The 23,733-nt window shown below is 39.1% G+C and overlaps 1 protein-coding gene across 2 annotated transcripts in view; it reads right to left on the reverse strand.

Moving 5' to 3' along the window:
• Nucleotides 1-12,670, reverse strand: part of Dbp73D (putative ATP-dependent RNA helicase Dbp73D) — a 32,124-nt gene extending 19,454 nt beyond the window's left edge. Inside the window, exons 1-4 of one of the 2 annotated variants that reach the window (XM_076197919.1) lie at nucleotides 12,546-12,670; nucleotides 2,561-4,127; nucleotides 1,398-1,603; nucleotides 451-601 (exon numbers count right to left, since the gene is read on the reverse strand). In XM_076197919.1, the coding sequence (XP_076054034.1) occupies nucleotides 451-601; nucleotides 1,398-1,603; nucleotides 2,561-4,102 (1,899 nt within the window). In that variant the 5' untranslated portion in view covers nucleotides 4,103-4,127; nucleotides 12,546-12,670. Of the gene's footprint in view, nucleotides 1-450; nucleotides 602-1,397; nucleotides 1,604-2,560; nucleotides 4,128-12,383; nucleotides 12,406-12,545 lie in introns of those variants that run through there. The other variant, XM_076198010.1, reaches the window with a different exon arrangement.
• Between the last annotated feature and the right edge of the window lie 11,063 nt (nucleotides 12,671-23,733).

Raw genomic sequence — 23,733 nt, forward strand, 5'->3', positions numbered from 1 at the left:
TTTCCTGCATGGTGGCTACATCTTGGGCAGTTTGATTCTATGGCCAGGTCTATTATGTGTTAATACTATTTAAATGTTGGATGTTGCCCTGAATTAAAGCATACCAGTGCAGTTCTTACTTCTCTTGTAATTCATATTTAGTTGCTAATCATTTTAATGAAATTTTGGAAAATATTTTTGTACAGGTGTTTAGAGTTCAGTTTATGGTACTAGTAGGCTCACCACAGCACTGAAACCACATCTCTATTCAATAAAATAAAAGGGATGTCTCAAGAACCAAATTCAATTTAACCTACCAAGCCTATGCCTACCCAAAATCTGACCTTGAGCACATAAGGTGGAGGGTAATTTTCTGTTTTTTGTTTTTTTTTTTTTTTTTAAGTATGCCTTATATACCTGAAAATACAGTATACCTACAACAATTTAAATAATATTAACAGAATGACTTACTTGAAGAGCTAATTCTTGCACTGGAAGCAAGACAAGTGCCCTGATCTTGGGCACCACACGCCCACTTAGGGCCTGAACAATTGGAAGAACAAATGCCAAAGTTTTTCCACTGCCTGTTGGGGCTGACACACATATATCTCGGGGTTGGTACCTATGACAAATATCACACCATTAAATACATAAACAATTCTAATTTCATAACTATTAACTTTTATGACAACATATATTCATATTTTCTAAACAATTTAATAACCAATAAAGGTTACTAATTCCTAGTATCTAAATAAGTACATTCACCAAAATCAATTATGTATATTACTATGAAACCTTATCACAACTAATATCAAACAACTGAGGATGTGATGAATGGATGAATGGGGTGAAAGGGGCACTGAGCAAGAGGGGAATGTCTGTTGAGCAAAGAAAGGAGAAGGCAGGAGATAGGGGTGAGTGGAGATTGGCTGTGTATGGATGATACTGTGATGCAAGGAAGATAGGGGGAATAGGGAATGGTTATGTATGAATGATATTCTGACATAGTCTAAAGAGATTTCTCCCTATCTTCTCTTTTATCTCCATGAGGAGACGAATAAGGGGGTCGCCGATTAAGTGAAGCGGCTTTGCTATGGATGTGCTGTTTTCCTGTATTGCTTCTGACTTAGGGCAGTGGATGGGATACAGAGATGACCCATCATCCATGAGGAGCTAAGATGAGAGGGAGGAAAGGGTGGTGGATGGAAGTGGAATGGGCGGGAGTGAGTACTTGTATTTTGACTTGGCTACCTTCCTTGTAAAGGGGAAAAAACCATTGATGTATAGATAGAATACATCAACTATGAAACCCACAGTAGTTATGCTATGTGCTTAGCCCTACTGATAATATTTCTCCCAACATGAAGACATACTGTTTCAAGATATCTATGAGCTAAAGAGAAAATCTAACTTACCTCAGTGCTGATGGTAAGGCTGTTGCAAGAATGTCAGGTATAACAGCCTTTTGGACAGGAAAAAAGTTTTGTACATCACATTCTTTGAGCTTTTCAACAAGTTTTGGATGCAGATTTGGAATAGAGTCAATGGATGAACTCCCAGTCTGTAGGTCTCTCTGAATGAGAGTTGGGTTTGCAAGCCAATGAGGAAGCACTCGTTGAACCTTGGGACGATAAAAAAAAAATAATAAAAAAATAATAAAAATAAAAATAAAAGACAAACCTATACAGTTCTGAGGTGACATGACAACAATATTAGATATAAAATTCATTCAAATGCTTTTTATAAGAAAACTGCCTTAAACGTTTTGAATCTATTTTCCTTAAAAAGTGGACTTGGCAAGAATGAACTTGATTCAACATTTCTGAGAAAACTCGTAACATTACATATATGAATATTTTCATGCTACATACTAACCAGATAAGAAACAATAGCCTGAAGCTGTTAGGATGAAGATTTAATTCAGAAACAGAAAATTTCTGCACCCACAAGGTCAATAAAATACAAACTTCCCATGTAAGTGAAATAAAAAAGAACAATTAAAAATGACAAGATTAAGCTGAATAACAACCTAAAGAAAATGTTGTAATGTCTATCAGTTAATTAGCTTGTCTTCCTGTTTAAGACCAACTACAGGTACCGACTGGTCATCCTGTATGCTGGAAGTCAGAATCATCTCCCTGCTGCCCATCTTCAAAACCAACCAACATCCTCACTTCTATTTAGAGATACAGCTTTAACACTTGGTCTGCCCAAGATCTCTATCAATTTTGACTGTATTTCCTCCACCTTTTCACTTAAAACTGAAAACTGGTGATTACTACCCTCATCCTACTTCTATAAGTTGGTGACAAATATTCCCACACTAATAAAGCACAGACAACAGTTCTACATCCACCCCCGCCCCCAATCTATGAGAGGGCCTGAGGCCCAGTGTCAGCCACTACGAGTCTGTAGGTTTCTATTAAGACATCATTTATTGTTATTATTTACTTGCAGCAAAATAATGATGTCAAAGGTGGGTTTGATGCCCATAAACCAAATTAATAAATGCCATAATTCTACATAATCCTGAACTAAATTGCAGCCTGTGGTACATCACAAAATCTCTGATTCATACCTTAGTTTTCTTTGCTGAATCTGCCTCTCCCAGTATTGTAAAATCTTTGAGTTTTAATTCCATCTTCTTTTTCTTCTTTTCTTTCTTTTTGACTGCCTGGGCATTGTCTTCTTTGTCCTTATCACCACTGGTCCCTACTGGTTCTTTCACATCTGGGTCTATTTGCTCTTCCTCTATGACACCTTTCATCTCTTCCCCTTTTTTCGATTTTTTCTTTTTCTTCTTTTCTTTCTTAATGTCTTTGGTTAACTGTTCCCCTTCTTTGCTCTCATTCTCTTTATCAGCTGTTGTTATTTCACATGTTTCCTCTTGAATTTCTTGTTCTTCTGCAACAACCATTTCCTCTTGTGTTACAGCAGCTTCCTCTTCTGTCTTTAATTTATTCTTTTTCTTCTTCTTCTTCTTGACAGTTTCTTCCTTGTATTCACCAACTTCTCCTTGGTCACTTTTTTCTGTAGTTTCTGTTTCTTGATGAGGAGCCTCACCATTTTCTGTGATTAACAATGCTTTCGTTTCTTTTTCTTCTAGCAATGTTACACCTACATCTCCAATTAGTGAAGCATCTCTTTGGTGTTCCTCTGACACCACTTCCTTCACCTCAACCTGATTACCTTTAGGTACTAAAGGTTCTATCTGTTTTGACAATGAAGACTCACTAACGTTTTCTTCCAGCACTTCTTCCTTTTCTTGTTTCCATTTATTTTTTTTCTTTCCCTTATCTGACTCTGAGTTTGTTTCTTTCTCTAACTCAATATGTTTTTCTTCCTCAGATATATCCTTTTGGGACTCATTCTCTTCAGGGGCTGCCTCCTGAATCAATGGATGCTCTTTACTGTCTTCTTCCACCACCTCTTCCTTTTTTCGTTTCCGTTTCTTTTCCTTTTTATTCTCTGACTTTACATCACTGTCTTTTGTTGGGTCTGTCATTTCTTTTTCTAAGTCGTCCTTTTTCCTATCACTTTCAAGTGATGATGATTCTACTTCTTGAGGAAGTGTAGGTTCCCCACTGTCTTCTTCAGTCACTTCTTTTCGTTTTTTCTTTTTTCTTTTTTCCTTATTGGGCTTTACATCAGTTTCTTCCACAGCATCACCACTTTCTTCTATTCCAATTCTATCCTTTTTCCTTTTTTTGGCTTTGAATTCCATTGTAACTTCAGTCATAAACTGATCATCAACAATTCCTCTGTTTTCAGCTAATGGCAAAGATAATCTTTCCTTTCTTTTGGCCTTTTTAGACTTTTTCTGATGACATACAGACTCTGTTTCTGCCTTTGTCTCACCAGGCACATCTCTAACCCCATTTAAAGTTTTAGTGGACCCATTTGGAGGGTAGTCAAACTGTTCAGGTAATACATTGTCCTTTCCTTCATCAACTACAATTTTACTAGGCGTTTTGTTTGGCAGACTCTGGCGTCTCTCCTTCCTAGCTCTGGCTCTAGCATTGATCCGCTCTAGCAAAAGAGCACTGTGGCTCTTTACTCCTTGACTTTCCTGGCTATTGGCACCCCAGTAACGCTTTGGTGCATTCACAGGACTCTCCATTTTCAGAAGATACTGGGAAAATTAGCTGGAAAGAGAAAATGTATTTGTGTTAATCTAATTTATTCTCTACCATAATAATAAAGTCCAAATTAGTATATTTTTTCTTCAACATTATCAAAATGTATGCTAAAGTTACATACCAATGTTCATTGCATAGTTGCATTTTAGCTCTCCAGCTTTGTTATTGGAAATATTTGGATATTTTGTTGGAAATAAAACCTAACTCATCTGCAAATAATGCAAACTTCTTTGGATAAGAGACTACAGTTACATGTTTCTAAATTACCTAACGAACTAACAAGAAAGTTAAATAATAAAAATTCTTATCCTGATAAAAAAAAAAGCATAGTAACAATAACTTGTACTGGTATAATTAATATCTCAGTTACATAAGATAAAGGGTACATATATACTTACCAAAATGCCTTTTCCCTTTATAAGGGGGTGACTAAATTAAAGCATACACACACCCTATGGCCATCCCCATCAAAAACCCATTCATTACCCCTCCATCTTAGTACCTTGTGTCCCTTGCTACACCACTCGGGTCCAAACTAATACAGCAAAACAGAGATTCCGCACAACAGGGCCCAACAGCTGGAGCTGTATTATCCCAATTGCTGCTTCATTATATGGTGCCCTCCCCCACCCCATCATACACTCCAAAATTTTAACAGATAAGACAACATTGTTCCTTTCGGCCATGTCATCTCGTCATCCATTTACAACCAACCTTCATTTCTTTCTATTCTTTGTACTTTCTCTTCCTTACTTTACATTCATTTTGCATTTAATTACCCTTCACCCAGTTTATCCACCTTATTTTTTATCTTGCTCTCAAGCCCACTATATCCACTTGAACTATTCACACTCTTTTTGGTAGTCTTTCTTCACTCATTTATTCCATACACCCAAACCACCTCAGCACTTTCTGAATTACCATCTCCAACAGTTGGCACTCTCACACTAGCTTCACACTTATAACCAGTCATGATGAATGATGGATGCACCAAACACAGTCTTCAGTGAGAAAATCACTTCTAATGTACAGAGCACAGCATGTCTAATCAGATTCATAAATAAACAGGCAATACCTGGGCTGTGGTGCTGCACTGCATGGGTAGCAACATAAGAACAAGTCAGAGGTGCTCAACTCAAAATTTCAGCTTTCATGTCAACAAAAAAAAAAAAAAAAAAAAAAAAAAAAAAAAAAAAAAAAAAAAAAAAAAAAAAAAAAAAAAAAAAAAAAAAAAAATGAATAAATAAATAAATAAATAAATAAATAAATAAATAAAATAAAATTAATAAATAACTTGTGGACAATTTTGTTCATATCTCTGAATGTTCGTAACTTGAATGTTTATAAGTTGGGTGGTATATGTACTGAGTTTGGAGGTCTTTCTTGAAGGACTTATTTAGCTATCTAGGTGTATTTATTTACCTAGTTGTATTACACGGGAAGGGAGCTATGTTCGTGGTGACCCGACTTTGTATCTTTCATCATCAAGTTTTTTCTTAAAATCTTGAATAGTATTTGCACACACTGTTTCTTTATCCAGATATCCAGCACTCTGTGTGGAAAGCTATTCTTTTTCTAATCTCTTCTATAGTTATCCTTTTTGAGTTTCTTTTCATAACTTCTTGTTTTTCCATTGTCATTGTTTAGTAAATCATTCCTATCAAGGATTTCCATTCCTTTCATGATTCTAAATATAGTCAGTAGATCACCTCTTTCTCTTCTCTGCTCCAGTGTTGGTAGTTCCATTGACCTTAATAGGTTGAAGGTTTCTCCGACTATTTTGTTTATATGTTTAACCGGTGTCATGTCTTTGCTGATTTTTACTTCAAGGTCTCTTTCCGAGTGCACTCTTTTGATTTCTTCTTCACCAATTTTATAATTTTTCAAATTCTGTTTTTACCTTTTCCAAACTCCATTATGCTACAATTCTTGATATTGAAATTCACTTCCCACTTATGAGTCCATTTCCAGATTTTGTCCAGGTCAGATTGTATTGAATCACAGTCCTCTTCTGTTCTTACTTTCTTCAATATTTTTGCGTCATCTGTGAAGAAATTCATATAACATTCAACTCCTTCATCCATGTCATTTATGTATATGGCAAACATGATTGGAGCCAGCACCGACTCTTGTGGAACACCACCTATCATTTCTTCCCATTTCAAGTATTTGTCTCTAATTACTACCCTCATTTTTCTTCCAATCAGGAAGTCTTCCATCCATTCTAATAATTTACCTGCAATGCCACCTATTGATTCTAATTTTCTCATTAATTTCTTATGTGACTTAGTTTGCTCGTGCATAGCTTTTTGCAATATTTTCTGTTATTGATTTCTGCTTGAGAACTTGTGTCAGTCTGCTCTGTAACCTCAGCTTGGGAACTTGTCTTCTGTTGAGACACCATCTAGCAAATACCTCGTGTTAAGTTTATTACTTCTTACGAAGTTTATATCTTCAAATAGTGACTAGTGATTGTGTTGTGTTTTTGTAATTGTATACGTATAGCGCAATACAATTACAGGTACAAGATAAAGTGTAGCATATTGTTCTAGTAATTTAGAATCAAAACGGTACTTCAAAGGTAAGAGTAATAGCATAAGGTAAGCTTCGCGTATTTAGTTTATTTAGTGACCGCTTTTATTTTCTTTTGTTGTTTTATATTTTCTCTTTGCCGTTTGTATTGCCGAAGGAGGAGTGAAATGGTTTGTGAAGATTGTGTGAATCTGGAGGACCGTCTCAGGAAGTGTGAGGAGGAAATTCGTCTTCTCAAGAGTGCGCTCTGTGAGAAGAGTGAATCTTCCCCACAGCCCAAAGAGCGTTCCACCTCTTCTACTTCTGACACCGCCATGAGCGAGTGGCGCTCCATGGGGTCCCGTTTGTCTAGCCCATGTTTGGTAAGCGGGTCCACTGTGGAGCAACCGCTGGCTCTAGCCAATCATTTCGCTCTGCTGGAGGATGAGGTGGCTGAAAATCAGGAGTGTTTTGTGGTGGGGGACTCCATGGTGTGAGGCTATGACGACATCCTGCAGCAGAAGACTAAACGACGTTGCAAGCTTGTATGTCAACCGGGCCGTGGGATCACTGATTGTACCCAGACCATCAGGGAGCAAAGGTGGATGAACATGGTTACGATTGTTCATACGGGAAGTAACGATGTGGGTAGGGTGAGATCAGAGGAGCTTGTTTGGAATTACAAGGTCCTACTTCAGGAGATGAAGGAGCATGGGAGCCGTCACGTAGTCTATGGGATCCTTCCGAGGATCTATACTGGCATGTGTTGGAACAGTATAGCCATAGGGATCAATGAGAGGATATCATGATTGTGCACGCAACTGGGATACCACTTTCTTGATCCTTGGTATCTCTTTTCCAGGCATCATGACCTTTATGCTTCTGATGGGATCTACCTTACTCACAGAGGCAAAGATGTTCTTACAAACCTCATTGTGGGAGTTTGTAATGAACTAGTTCTTTTTTGGGGTAGGAACTCAAAGGGAAGGGGAAATAGAGTGTAATGGGGAAAACTGAGTAGTGTATAGTAATAATGTAGAGCAATATGTCAGTGTAGGACAAAATATCATTTTAGGATATAATGTCGGTAGGACGAAATATTACACTAGGATGTAATGTCAAAGGACAAAATATCACTATGGGATATATTAATAGTGGAGGACAAAATATCACGATGGGATATAGTGATAGGGGAGGAAAAAATATCATGATGGTATACAATGATAGTAGAGGACAAAATATCATGGTAGGATATACTGTCAGTGGAGGACAGAATATCATTTTAGGAAGGGCTGCCGAATAGAATGTCAGCGAATGATGGGTGGCCGGTGTGGAACACGATTACGTAGTGGGGCAAAGTGTACACAAGAGATCAAATGACTGAGAGGGACCAGATGTTCATGATGGGATAAATGTCCATGAGGCAATGAGTGTCAGTGAAGTACCAAATGTCATTATAGAGCAATGTGTCAATAAAGATCAAAATTATAATGTAAAGCATCATGTTGAAATACAAAACGTGTCAAAAAGAAATAATCACAAGTTTCTTAATACTGTACCATGTACTTTAATGCTCGTAGTATTAGGAATAAATTTCAAGAAATACAGGCATATGTCAAAAGTGAAAATCTCAATATGATAGGAATAACCGAGACATGGTTAAATGGTAAAGAGTTTGAAGCTGAATTTAATATTGCAGGATTTAAACACTTTCATCAGGATAGAAACCACAAGAAAGGTGGGGGTGTTCTGTTATACGTTAAAAGCAATGTCCATGCCTGTGTTTTAGAGAAAGTAAAACAGGATACATATGATAGTTTGTGGGTAGAATTAACCCAAACAAATGAACATAAAATGAATGTAGGTGTAATATATGGGCCAAAAACATTATTAGTAGCAGACGACAAACTGTTGTTTCAAGAACTGTCTAGTTTCTGCAACCAGGACTTATTGATAATGGGTGATTTCAATTTTACTGACATTGATTGGATCACCCTTGAACATGGCCATAGAGGTAGTCGCTTGATAGATTTTCTCAGTGACAATTACTTAGTTCAGCAGATAAAAGAGTCCACAAGACATGGAAACTTACTCGATCTATTGATCACTACCTGTGAAGGCATGATAGCCAATGTGGAGGTTGGCGAAACTATTGCAAATAGTAATCACAACTTAGATTCAAACTGCTAAAAAAAAATTAGAATAGATACCCGATTTTAGTAAAGATCAGTTTGTAGGACTATGTCAGGAGCTTCAGCTTGCAGATGATTCATACTTACATCCCGTTTAAGGACAGACGCCCCCCAAATCAGGCCCGCACAAAATGGTTTAACAAAGAAACTAAAAAAATATTGCTAAAAAGAGACAGGCTTGGGTGCACCTAACGACTATCAATGTTATGTAACAATACAGAGAGAATTAAAAAAATAATGATAAAAAACGAAAACGACAATAAGAAATAAATATCGCTGATAAATCCAAAGAGAATCCCAAAGAATTCTATAGTTATATTAGAGATAAAAAGGTTATTAGGAATCACATTGGCCCACTGTTATCTGCTGACAGTCAACTTAAGTATTCAAACGAAGGAATGTGTAATATTCTAAACAACTATTTTAGCTCAGTATTCGTAAACAAAACACCTCAAAGTGAACTCCAAACTGAAATCTGTGAAAAGTCTAGGGTAAACTTACTACGGTAAATATAACAAAAGAAAAAATTAAAAGGTGTATAGAGAAACTCAAAATTAATAAAACACCAGGGCCTGACAGCTGGCATCCAAGAATCTTAAAGGAAATGAAAAATGAGATTGTTGTTCCATTAGAAATTATTTTCAAGAAATTCATCATATCCGGAGATGTCCCAAGAGAATGGAAGCTTGCTAACGTAACTCCAATATTCAAAAAAGGTGACAAAAAGAAACCAAATAACTACAGGCCTATAAGCTTGACTTCAATCGTAGGAAAAATGATGGAAACTATCATCAGAGATGCTATCGAACATCATTTAGAAAGTAACTGTTTGATAAATGATAGCCAGCATGGATTCAGACGGAAATGTACTTGTGTGATTAACTTGCTAGAATTCTACAACACAGTCATCTCAAATTATGACAAAAGAGACAATATAGATTTAATATAGTTAGGCTTTGCAAAAGCTTTTGATACTTCACACGGAGTAAGTGGTAGCCTATTAAGTTGGACTAGAAATTGGTTGAATGATTGAAAACAGAATTGTTTTAAATGGCAAAACTTCTAGATGGAAAAATGTTACAAGTGGAATTCCTCAGGGTTCCATTCTTGGACCACTTCTATTTATAATATATATAAATTATATAGACCACGGACTAAAATCTATTGTCTCCAAATTTGCTGATGATACAAAATTGTGCGGGATGGCAAATGATCACTTCAATCAATTAGATATTCAAGAAGATTTAGATAAATTACAGCAATGGTCTGAAAAGTGGCTAATGAAATTTAACACAAGTAAATGCAAGGTTATGCACATAGGTAAAAATAACAGTAAGTACGATTACAAGTTATTTGGAAATTCGTTAACAAAAGTGGATAGTGAGAAGGATCTAGGGGTAATTATCAGTAACGATCTCAAATCATCTAAGCAGTGTATTTCAGTCTCTGAGAAAGCAAATAAAATTCTAGGACTGATTACGCAATCTTTTGACTTCAAAAGCTCATCTCTCATTAACAAGCTATATAAATCGTTAGTTCGTCCACATTTAGAATATGCTGTTTCTGTATGGTCACTGAATCTCATTAAAGACATTGACAGATTGGAAAAAGTACAAAGGAGAGCCACAAAACTGATTCCAATTATAAAAAATAAATTATATGAAAATCAAGTAAAACATATGAATCTGTTTTCCCCCAAAAAGCGTAGACTCAGAGGTGAATTGATACAGGTATATTAAGATTCTATAGGGGATTGACAACATCAAAAGTGACAAAATTCTTACACTGAATGAGAATCCGACAAGAAATAATGGTCTCAATCTGTCAGGAAATAGATTTAATTTGGAAGTGGGTAGAAACAACTTTGCCAATTGTGTCATTAATGAATGGAATAAACTTCCTGCAGAGGCAGTGCAATGTAGTTCAGTTCAAAGCTTTAAGATTCGTTTAGATAAACATTTAAGCAAGATGCTGTAAGGACTGCTATCTATTTTATATTATTTGATTATTTGTTTATTATTATTTGTCTGTTTATTTATTATTTGCTTGATTTCCATTTATTATTATTTGTCAGTTTATTATAATTTACTATTTACCTGTTTATCATTTAACTAAACCTATGTATTATTTATTCTATTTATTATTATTATATTATAATTTCCATTTTATTCTATCTATCTTTTTATCATTTATATATATATTTTTTTTCGCATCCGACCTAGTTATGGATCTAAAGGTCTCCTGTCGGCATGCTCCGCCTTTGTAATCCTTTGTAAGTTATGGTATTTTTTTTTAGAAGTGTACTCCTATGCAGTATACCATTAAAAAATAAAATATTAATTTTGTAAATTATATCAATGTAAATTGTAATCAATATTTTTCTTGGCAGAAATAAATATCAGAGAACATTGCAAAAACCTGTGCAGAAACCAATGAAGTTGCTTTAATTCCTTTAGATGCCATCTTTGTTTTGATAGATTCAGAGGTCAGAGACGACAATGATGACCCTGATGACCTCTAGAATTACAGATACCACATTACTAAATGAAGGCTGGGTTAGGTAGATAGGTAGTTTAGGTTGGTAGGTTAGCTTGGTTAGGCTGGGTTATAGTAGATGAATTTATCACTTTCATTTCTTTAGCCTCCGGCTCTTCTAAAATAAAGATGGCGTCTCAAGCAACTGAAACGGCTATGTTTGTTTGTGTATAGCTTTTAGCAACTTCTCTTATTAATTTCGGCCAAAAATAACATATATTGCAATAGTGTATTATTATTTCCAAAATTATTTTCCTATTCCTATATCATGTAGGTATACATTTCTAAAAATTTACCTAATTTACAAATATCAAATTTTCTAATACTCTATTGCATAGGTGCACACTTCTAAAACAAAAATACCCTATATTTTCTAACTACCAAAACAATGATAACCAGTGAAATGTTATGGCCACTGTATTGTGAATACAGTCAAACATATAATAATCCTAAACTTATGCCTTTATTTTCATTGCAATGGACATAAGTCTTCTCAAGGTTCTGGTTTGCCTAGCAAGCCTGCCCCTCCCTGATGTTTCATAAAAACCACCAAAATCCAAGCAAAACCCGCTGAAAGCCACAGAATCCAATTGATACCCATAAAATGTATCTAAATCCTGAAATAACCTACAGTTTTCTTGATAATTTTACTTGTTTTCCAAAAATGTGGTCTTTTTTGCCTCGCTCTCAGTAACTGGCTTGGTTCATAAGATATTAACCAGTTCCTTGATACCCACCAAACTGCACAAAACCCACTAACTTAACTTATCAAATTATCATAACCAGTACAAGCGATATTGGTAGAATATGAGGAAAATGGCCATTATTATTTCATAAAAATAATCATCAGATAAGTAATATCTGGTTTCACCATTAGTATTTAATAATTAGTGACTACAAAGAACTGGTCAAAATACACATTCACAGATAGTTTCAGCAAAATTTGACAACATTATATATTGTTGGTACTGGAGCCTATAATACATAAATGATAGAAAGAAGCATATCCTGTCAAGGTCCTTACCAAAACTGGGTGGCAAAATTAATTTTTATTCATCTGATTCCTACAGGCTACACATCGTCACACTGATACATGTATTCAAAGCATTACAATCAACGACATGCCGATATTTGTTAATAGTAATTTGCTTTTCTGCAATAAATGATTGTATATTATCACAAATACCTGTAGAGACTAAAATTATCTTTCTTGTAACGTGGAGGATTAAATACGGGCTATCTGTTTCTGGTTGAGTTTGTTTACAAGTAACATGTGTTTATGGCACATCTACAGTCAAGGTTCAGTCAATCAGAGAAACTAGTAATTGTAAACAATAACCAATTATACTGAACTGAAATATGTATTATCATATAAACATGCTATATCTTATCAATATAGTGATAATGAATATTCTTATATGTTAATATAGAGACTTTTGATGAAAGAAATAAAATTCCGAATAATGATTCAAAGCAATTGATCAAAGTACATGTTCGAGTAATGACGAAATTGGGGATATAATTCGTTTACATATGGGAATATTGTCCTTATTATGCAGTTAAAAGAAAAACAGTAATCATGTCAGCTCTTCATTTTCTTTCATCCAGACTAGACAAGTCTAGATTCCTCTTATGGACCTTGATGCTCAGTCAGTTTTAATTCCCCCGATTCAAATCGGACCAAAATATATTTAGTTGTAATTATCAATGGAAACTATTGCAAGAAAGTGCTTATTGTACTGAGTGTAATCCATGATTGCTTGCTGTAATAGTTGAATGCACCTATAACTTTAGCAGCAGAAACTATGCTCACAAAATAAAGTTTCTTTTCCTTTGCTGCATTAGGCTAACAGTTTCAATGGTATAAGGAAATTATATGTATTATGTCAAATATTAATACTATTTGTTTTAATACTTTCGCTTTTATTGGTATGGATTGCATGCTATAGGGGGTTAAAAGTTGCTCCGTGCCATGCAGCTGATACTTTAGGGTCTGTATGGGGCGCCCCTACGGACCACAGTCACACGTCATTTTACCTGTGGTAGAGGAAATCTCTATTCATAGAGAAATTATGCCACTTAATTATACTGCGACTGTCCGTCCGTTATGCTGTCCCCCTTCCCCCAACACTTCATACTGTCCTGTACCACTTCTCTAAACGCTCATTTCCTTTTTTCGCCGAATCCTGTGGTAGGGGAGAGGAATACTAGCCTCAAAGGGGGATATTCATAATTATAATAATAAGAGGGTCTGGGAGGCGTTTCCCAACCAGTATCCTTAGGTTTGGGTCTTTTAATGTGTGTGGATGTGGTACAGATGAGAGTAAAAGGGAGGAGATAGGCAGTATTTTGAGAAGAAAGATGCATGTGTTGACATTAAGTGAAACAAAGTTGAAAGGGAGGGGCTAGTTTGAGTTTGGGAGTGTAGTTTGGAGGTTCTCAGGAGTAAAGGGAGGACGAGGGAGAGAAGGGGTGGCTATACTAGTAAGTGAAGAGATAGGTAAGCGTGTAGTGGAGTGGGAGGTTTCTTGAAGGTTAATGTGGATGAAGGTGAAGCTGGGAAGGGAGATGTGGGTTTCTGTAAGTGCATATGGGCCTGGTAGTGTGAAAAGTGTAGAAGAATGGGAGGCTTTTTGGATATATTTAAATGAGTACATAGAGGTTTTAGGGAGAATTGTCAATGTAGAGGTAATGGGAGATCTTAGTGCTAGGGTAGGAAATGAACCAATAAACAGAGTGGTTGAGAAGTGTGAAGTTCCAGGAAAAAATCTTAGTGGAGAGTTGGCGCTGGAGATGTGTCTAGAAAGAGAGTTGATGATAGCAAATACAGTGTCTAGGAAGAAAGTCAAACATAAGTACACATGGGATGTAGATAGGGCTTTAATGGGTGCTAGATAGGGCTTTAATAGACTGCATAATGGTAACCAGGAGGAGAGTAGGAAGAGTTAAGGATGTACATGTTCTAAGGAGAGAAAATGGGGGATATCAGATATTTTGTTTTTTATAGAAGGTAAGTTGAGAGTGGAGGATAGATGGATGAAGAGGTAAAGGACAGAAGGTAGGGAGGTGCTTAGAGTAAACTGCTTAAATGTTGTTTTTTTTTTATTGATTACGCTCATTGAGCGACAAACCTAGTACAGTAGGTAATTTCTGTTTATACATCCTGTGCGTGACGCACAGGTTACGTTTCTACGTAAAGTGAAGCTGTACGGCAATAACAACAACATAAGAGCATAAGAGAGAAGGAGACTGCAAGAGACCACAAGGTCCACACTAGGCAGTTCCATTACATCCTGTAAGGGGAAATATACTGGTAATCAAGGTGAGGTAAGCTTTAGCATCCACCAAAGTTAGGGTGTCGAATTAGGACAGTGTCTAGATTATTGTCCGTTAAGAGAAAGTGACACACATGTATTAGGTCTTGGCTTTGGGGCAATAGGTCTCTTACTGAAGGACATTCGAGGCAGTGGTGGTGGAGACTGTTGGCGTTGGGACGGTCGCATAGCTTGCAGGTGGAGTAGTGTGGCATGTCTCCCGCCTTAGAGACTTGCCACAGCGGTCTGTAACCCAGGGGAAGCTGTGCGGTCACAATATTGTGTCTGCGAACGAGGAGTCCGTGCTTGCGATACCTCGGGAGAGAGAGACGGAAGTGGTCGTAGTGTTGTACTGATATGCTTTGCGCGCGCTCTGCTTTCATGCGGTGGAGAGTGGTTAGAAAAGGGCAGAGTGTATGATCTTCTTGTAGCAGAGGGGGGAAGGTGTGGCATCATCAGGCAGTGGCAGTTTACAGGCATTTTTGGCGAGATCTGCCTTTTCATTTGGCAGCGATTCCAATGTGGGAGGGAATCCACAGAAAACTTATAGTGAGAGAGTGTTCTTGTGCTATGACTAGCTGTTGTAAAATGTGATGGATGAGGGGGCGATGTATGGGTTCTGAAGACGAGATGGCCTGGAGGGCGGACTGTGAGTCACACATTACCACGCCATTCAGTCGCCGCTGTCTAAGTAGGTTAACAGCCAGCAGGAGTGCCTGTAGTTCGCAGTACGTCGAGCTGGACGAGTTGGGTAACCTGCGGCCAACCCAGCCTCCATCAGGTGGCTCAACATCCGGTGAGTAGATGGCGCAACCCGTGCTACCGTCTGGCTGTAAGGACCCGTCTACGTAGAGATGGTGCGCGGCAGGGACGTGGGAGGACACTGCGGTGATGCGATCCAGGGCTAATTGTTTCTGGAGGAGCGGTGGGTCTATTTTTGAAGTGGTTGTGAGCGTGACGTGGGGGTGTGGAATCATCCATGGAGGTGGTCCGTGATCAGCTTCGGCTGTAGGGATTTCGATGTGTAGGCGTTGCAGGGTGGAGCACACTGCGTTAACGAGGGTGCGGACGCTGGGACGTAACGGAGGGCGGGGTGCGGCGGGGTCAAGTGAAGCTCTTAAGACATGGGAATAGTGCGGGGCCAGATGGGGTAAGTGGAGGCACTTGACGCTGAGGAGGAGATGTTGGCATGTATTCTTTCAATAACTGAAAGAAGATTAAGTTCGGTCTGCATGTTTACTATTCTGGTAGAGATAGGACATCACTCTGCTCTGGAATCTTTCTAAAGGCACCAGGGAGGTCTTGGAGAGTTGTGCAAGGACTGGGAGAGATAGCCTATGACTGACCGATTGAAGGCAACATAGATGGTTCTTGCCAAAGGGATGGATAGCCCAGCGGCATTGTTGGTGAGCCATTTAAAGGGATAAAGCGCTGTTTTAACCGGTGGAGGATATCTTGCATGATGGGATGAATGCGCTGCCGAGTTGGTATGGTTGGAGTGATGCATACTGGCGTTCCCAGGTACAGGTGCTGTGCGCAGGGCGGGATGACACTGTCCTGCGGTGAACACTGGCAATCAGGGCCCCGACATGGGTAAGGGCCGCCCCGGGGCGAATCGAAAAGTGCCCCCCCCCCACACACACACACCACCACTACCTTCCACATCTGATGGTCACTAGCACGATTTTCATGTAACATTCATCCACAAAACAATGCTTATGCACACATCATTCATACACACAACTCATGATTAATAAATCATGCATTCAAAATACATTAGGGGAAATTTCCTTTGCCTTCTTTTCACCAAAAGTGCCGCTTCCCAAAACGTGCCACCCCGGGACATTGCCCCTCCCCTTGTCGGGGCAATGTTCCGGGGCCCTTAGGAGAGAATACTGAACTCTTTTCTGGGGAAAGGATGAGGCCGCAAGTGGATGTCGACTCGTAGAAGGAGTGTAGGTAGTGCTGTAGGTCGGTAGCAGAGGTGGAATGCACACATATTGTCAGCGTAGCAGGTGACAGTTGTGCCGGGAATGTTGGGGAGAAGGGATATCATGTGTTGCATCAGGACGTTAAAGAGGAAAGGACTTAAAACCCCACCCTGTGGAGTACCAAGTTCGAATTCCCTGGAGGTACTGCACGTTCCCTGGAATAGTACACGTAAAGTTCTGTGCGAGAGATAGCCATGAATCCACCTCAGGAAATATAATCTTCCTGTTGGCTATATCGAAAGCCCTTTTGAGGTAAAGAAACGCTACCACACTGGTAGGGGAGAGGCGGGCATGTAGATCCATCAGGCAGTGGTGTGTGCTCCTCTGTGGTAATAAACCATACAGTTGCGGTGATAGCTTATCCTGTAGTCGAAACATGAGTCGGGTGAGAAATATACGTTCGAGGGTTTTACAAAAACAGGAGAGGAGTGAAGTTGGCCTTTATTTGTCTGTGGCAGGTTTGGGGATGGGCACAATGGTACTAGATGTCCAGGCATGAGGTACATATCCTTTGCTAAAGCAAAGATTATAGAGTTGCAGTAAAGAATTGCCAGGGACTTTAAGGAGCAGGCGAAGGACTTGATAGGTGATGCCATAATTTCCGGGAGCTGTTATTTGCTTGTGATAAGAGCACGGCGCAGTTCGTCCTCAGTGATGGGTACGTCGTTGTCTTCATCCGTTCGTAGTAATGCAGTCATTAGACGCAGGGTGCGGATATTCTTGTGGGTGGAGAGTGCCTCTTGAATGGGCACGGGAAGATTGTTTATCAGTGCTTGTTCAAACTAAGTATTTAGTACGTCCTGTGCATATTGAGCTGGGATGAGGTGGAGGGTACTCGATGGTTTCTTCTTGATGACTTTGTTTATCAGGTGCCACATGGAGCCAACACTGGTCTAGTGGTTGATCCTGTCGATATAGGCTATTTCATCCACGATTCGATATGGGCACACTGCTGCAGGGCAACGAGGTTGTCTCTGGATGTTTGGTACTGGAGGAGATTAGCAGGTGTTGGCTGCCTTTGAAAGACGAGACAATCTCTCTCAGCCTTCTTTTCCCCCTGCAGGATGCATCGGTCCAGCCTCCAGGTATGGGCCTTGCAGCATCTTTTGATGTGTGGCCTTGTGACGTAATGGGTGTAAAAATCGTGAGTTGAAGTAACAAGGGAAGAGTACAGGTCCTCAGGTGACTGGAGATCAATTGCTGGTAGAAGAGTGGAGACATAAAAGACGTAGTTGGGGCAGTAGCCACCTGATCTTGTGTGAGGCTTCAACAGCTGTATAGATGCAGTACAGAATACTGCATAGTCATCTGCAAATAACTGTCCTTGTATTCCTACAGGGACCTTCTCAAGTAGGCCATTTATGGCTATATCAAACGTGTTGGGCTGAGAACACTTCCCTGTGGGATCCCTTCTTCCTGAAGGTAGGCAGAAGATGTAGCCAAGGCTATTCTCACTATTAGGTAACGTTCTGAAAGAAAATCTCTCAAGGTATAGAACATATATTTCCAACAATATTCCATTCAGTAAGTTGTAGCAAAATGCCAGTTTACCAAGTAGTATCATAGGGTTTCTCTAGATAAAAAATAGTTATATAGTCTGGTTTTGTGCCACAAAAACATGTTGGATTTCCCTAGAGAATGGTTAAGGGGTAACTGGTGCTTTGATTTTTTCGAAAACTGAATTGCCTATTTAATAAAAGGCTTTTAGGCTCCAAGTACCATAGTAGCTGTGTGTTTATTGACCTCCCATAGGTCTTTCTAATGCAGCTTGTGAGGGCTGTGGGTCTATAATTATGGGGAAGACTGGAGTCTTTTAGAGGTTTTAAGATAGGGATAATTATTGAAATTTTCCATGATTTGGGAGAAGTTTTGGTGTCCCAAAAACTATTCAAGATATCTAAAAGGAATGTTTTGGTGTTTGACGACAGGTTTAAGATCATGGGATATATATATCATCTTCTCCTGGAGATGTTGGTAAAGATAGAGATATTGCGTGTTCGAGTCTTTGTAATCCTTTGAGTCCTTCAAGGGTGAATGGAAGATTATATTCCTCTAAGTTAGAACTAATAAAAGAACAACCTTTGTATTGTTCCTGATGGTTTGAAATGAAGGAAAGTATTGAAGAGCATATGATATATTTGCAAAGTGCAAGCCGAAAGCTTCAGCTACCTCCCCTATATCAGAGATAAGTGTGCCTTGTGATTTCAGTATAGGTAAAGGAGGTGGTGCAAATTTACCTCGCAATTTTCGTATTTTCTTCCACACCAGATAGAGGGGAGAATCATATATTAATTCGCTATATCTAATAAAGGATTCCCTCCTTGCTTGTTTAAATATATTCTTTTGTTTAGCAAGATCTCTTCTATAGATTTTATTAATAAGACAAAAGTATCAACAATATCTTTTGTAACAAGTTCTTGTTATTTTCTGGCTCATTTTGCAAGATTTGTTCCACCTAGGGACTGTAGGACGGTGAGGATTTCCTGATGTTCTAGGTATAGACATTGTGGCCCCATATATCAGTGTGTTCATAAGATGTTTGTATGCTGATAAAGGACTTTGAAATTGCTTGACGTTACAATCAACTTTAGTCGAGCTATGGAATAGGTTCCCATCTGCTTTGTCTTCCACTTGGGTAAGCATGGAGATGAAATGCTCTGTATGTTTCAAGAGGATAGGCCAGTGATCACTGCTATGATTATTTCTGGTCACTGACCACTGGAAGTCTAGCCTCAAAGTTGAAGAACACATTGTGAGGTCAATAGCAGAGTATTTGTAGAGTTGAACATTATTTCTTGTGGGGGGCCCATTATTTATGTCATTGTGGTCTAGTATCTCATCAATTAAATACCCCCAGCAATCACATTGGGATTCTCCCCAGAGTGTATACTTTGCATTAAAGTCACCCATTAGAATATAGGATTGGGGTAGTTGATCTTTTAAGGACTGTACATCACTCAGCTCAAGTTGTCATGGATTGCCTAATCTGTCTCACAGTATATCTTCTAATGCTGGATCAAGGTATAATGAACATAGGATGATCCATCTGTTAATAAAAATTTGGACAGCACAAGCCTGCAAAACAGAGTTTAGGTGAATTTCTCTCTGGTTCTTAGATCTGTTGACTTTAATGCCTGTGCCTCCCTGGGCACGGATGCCTATTAGGGGAGGGGGACCTGTAGAAAAAGTGGGAACCTATGTTAGGTGTAAGATTTCCGAGTTGAGTCTCTTGAAGACATATTGCTGACACATTGAATTCTTTGGAAAGAACCTGAACTTACTCTCTATTTGCATAAAACCCACAGATGTTCCACTGTATTAAAGATATTATTTAGATTTGGGAACATTTTTGTTATGTTCACCTGTTGTAGAAAATGTTCGAGAGAGGCTTTGTTTGGGTTATTGTCTATACCTTTACTTTTCACTTTGCCCGAGGACAAAATTGAGGACTTTTTTAATGAAGTGCCTTGAGTTGGCCTATTCTCTTTTTTGATATTTTTGTTATAGCTGGATGATTGAGGTGAAGAATGGGGAGATGGAGTGAGAGCCCTCTTTTGGCATACTGTGAGGGTCTCCATTTCTTCATCATTTGACCGGTGTACTATCACAGTAGGAGAATTTTGGACAGAATGTTTTGAACTTTCAATGCTTGATATCTTTTACTGCAAAGAGAAGTTGTCCAAGTTATTTATGGGATCCTCACCTCTCCCCAGGACCTGCTTGGTTCTGAGATGCAGGCTGATTCTGTGGCTTTGGGGAGGAACTATGTCATATCTCCAAGGAGGGTGAACTCGTGGTCTAAACTGAAGAGGTTTGTGAAGTCTCAACAGAAGAGGCCTGTGAAGCCCCACCAGAGGAGGCCCGGAAGTCCCATCTGAAGGGGGGTGGATGGCCCCTCCAGTTGGGAGCCAGGAAGCCCCCCTCTGATGGGAGCTTGGGGGGGGGGAACTTCAGAGGGGTCCTGAAGAGCTCTATCATAGGAGGCTCAGGGAGCCCCATTAGTGAAGGCTCTGGGAGCCTCATTATGGGTGGTTTTAGAAGTTCCAGTATTGGAAACTGAAAGAGTGTTATTTATTGTTGTGAAAGAAGAGTTAGATTTAGCTTTAACTATATTTGAGTATGAATTCTTGGTATATCAGTATGGCTTGGCCCATGCTGATATACTCATTTAAGGACTTTATTAATGCCTCTTGTTCCCAGACATACATCTTACAAATCTCACTGCATGCATGATGGTTTCCTTTACAATTTGTGCATACCATGGATCTATGCTGAGAACAATGTTGGCACACTTTATCACCAACACAAACATGGGAAGTATGATTAAAGCTATAGCAATTATAGCACTGGAGCACCCTTGGTTTGAATTATCACACCTTCACAATTCCCTTCTCCAGAACAATTTCATTTGGCAAATGTGAATTTACAAATGTTATGATGGTAAGAGGAAGATCGGCAGAGTATTTTAGGGAGTTGCTAAATGTGTAGGAGGATAGGGAGGGAAAGGTAGTTACAATGGGAAGCACTAAGAAAATGACTGTGATGAGTGAGGAAAATGGAGGAGAAATAAGGAAACATGAAGTGAAGGCAGTTGTTAAGGTGATGATAGCAGGTAAGGCTCCTGGGTTGGGTGGATGTCATGTAGAAAGTCTGAAAAAAGGAGGTACAATGATGGTGGACTGACTGGTGAGGTTATTTAATGTTTGAAAGAGGGTAGAGTGCCCAGAGGACTGGAGGAGTGCCTGTATAGTTCCACTTTACAAGGGAAGAGGGGACAAGTGTGAGTATAGTAGTTTCAGAGGGATCAGCTTATTAAGTGTATTTGGGAAGGCTTATGGGTCTTGATTGAGAGGATTAGGAGAGGAACAGAGGCAGTAATTGGTGAAGAATAGTGTGGGTTTAGGACAGGTAGGGGTTGCATAGATCAGGTTTTTGTGGTAAGACAGATATGTGAGAAAGCTATGGGAAAAGGTATGGATTTTTGGGGGCTTTTATGGATCTGGAAAATGCTTATGACAGGGAGGTATTGCATATATATGGGATAGGAGGAAAGCTGTTAAGAGCAGTCAGGTTTTTACGAGAGTAGCAGAGCATATGTTAGGATTAGAAATGGAGAGCGAGTGGTTTGAGGTAAAGGTGAGACTTTGTCAGGGATGTGTTATGTTGACTTGGCTGTTCAATTTATATGTGGATGGGGTGGTGTGAGAGGTAAATGCAAGGGTAGTGGGTCAGGGATTAGAGATGGTTAAAATGGAGAAAAGTGGGAGATAACCCAGCTATTGTTTGCTGACAACACTACACTTGTAGCAGGATCAGAGGAGGGATTGAGGAAGTTAGTGACAGTTTGGGAAGGTGCGCAAAAGGAAGTCAAAGATAAATGTGGGTTAAAGTTGATGAGATGTACAAGGGGAGAAAGTGGCAGCAGACTGGAAGTGAGTATTAAGGGAGAGAGACTGGATTAAGTGAATGTTTTTAGATATTTGGGTGCGAATGTGGCAGGTAAGGGAGGAATAGAGGTGGAGATAGAATGTAGATTGAGAGAAGCGAGTAAATGCTTTGGGGGATTGAAAAGTGTAATGAGAAATAGACATTTGGGAATGGATGCTACGAGGAGATTGTATGAAGGAGTGATTGTACCGACACCACTGTATAGGGGCATGGAACATATGAGAGGAAGAGAGGAGGAATTTGAATGCGTTTGAGATGAGGTGCCTGAGAAGTATGATTGTGTTTAATAGAGTGGATGAAGTGAGAAATGAGGTGAAGAGGAGAACGGGGGTGGAAAGGGAGTTGGTGAGATGGGGTTGATGGAAGGGTATTGGGATGGTTTGGACACATAAAGAATGAGTGAAGACTAGTAAAAGAGGTGTGGAAGGCAGAGGTGGAAGGAGTGAACATGAGGGGTTGACCTATGATGAGATGGATGGATGTAAAAGGGGCATTGGGAAAGAGGGGAATGTCAGTTGAGGGAGGATGGGAGAGGACAGAAGATAGGGTTGAATGGAGAATGGTTGTGTATGGATGGTGTCGTGATGCATGAGGTGGAGTGGGTGGGGGATGGGGGGAGTGAGAGAAATAAATTGATGCAGCCCAAAGGGTTTTCTCTCCATCTTCTACTTTTCTGCATGAAGGGATGGAGAGGGGGATTGCCAATTTAATGAAGTACCCTTGCAGTGGATGTGCTGTCTTGCAACACTACTTCTGACCCAGGGCAGTGGGCGAGATGCAGGGATGACCCGTCATCTAGGAGGTGCCAATATAAGAGGGAGGGAAGAGGGTGGATAGGAGTGGAATATGTTAGGGATGTAATGGTTGGGAGTGATTTTTATGCCCGTTTTTTGGCTACCTCCCTTATAAAGGGGAAAAAGCTTTTGGTATATGCATGTATGATGGTCATCAATGAGCATGGTACTTTAAAGATCCTTCACACATTATTAGGGCATATCTTTAAAATTTCCACTTCTGGTAGATCATTTACATCTTCATTAAAGAACACTCCCTTAGCATAACCAAAAGTATAATGAGGCTTTATTTCTTTAATTACATCCTCTGTCTTTTATATTTAATAGTATTGCTGCCTGTCCATTAGATTTCGTGTGGATGAGAAAACTATTGTCCAAAGCGTTTTATGTCCGGTCTTTTTATATGACCGAGCTTTTGGTTTATGTATGTCTTCAGTCTGAAGAGATTTCCATGATCACCACGAGTTGTTATTATCTGCCATCTAGATGGATCAGGTAATCTTGATGGATTGGTTGATTTATGAAATTTTTGGCTCGAAGGCCAAGCGCCGGAGCCGGTAGGCCATTCAGTGCATATTTATCTCATAGATAAAAATTCAAGTAAAACAGTAAAAACAATAAACATTCACAAAAACACATCACAACATACACTCACAAGCACTGATATACACAATCTTAAATTTCATAAAATAAACCGATCTTTCAAAAACTTTACATTCTTCACCTGAGCTTCCTCCCCTAAAATTTGTTTAAAAGATAAATTTGTTAAAAAATGTGCCCAGCACTTATTAGAGAATGCAGGGCACTGAATTAAAATGTTTTATTAT

This window comes from Oratosquilla oratoria, chromosome 1 (assembly GCF_046742065.1).
Source record: "Oratosquilla oratoria isolate Oo_2021 chromosome 1, ASM4674206v1, whole genome shotgun sequence".
Taxonomy (NCBI): Eukaryota; Metazoa; Arthropoda; class Malacostraca; order Stomatopoda; family Squillidae; genus Oratosquilla; species Oratosquilla oratoria.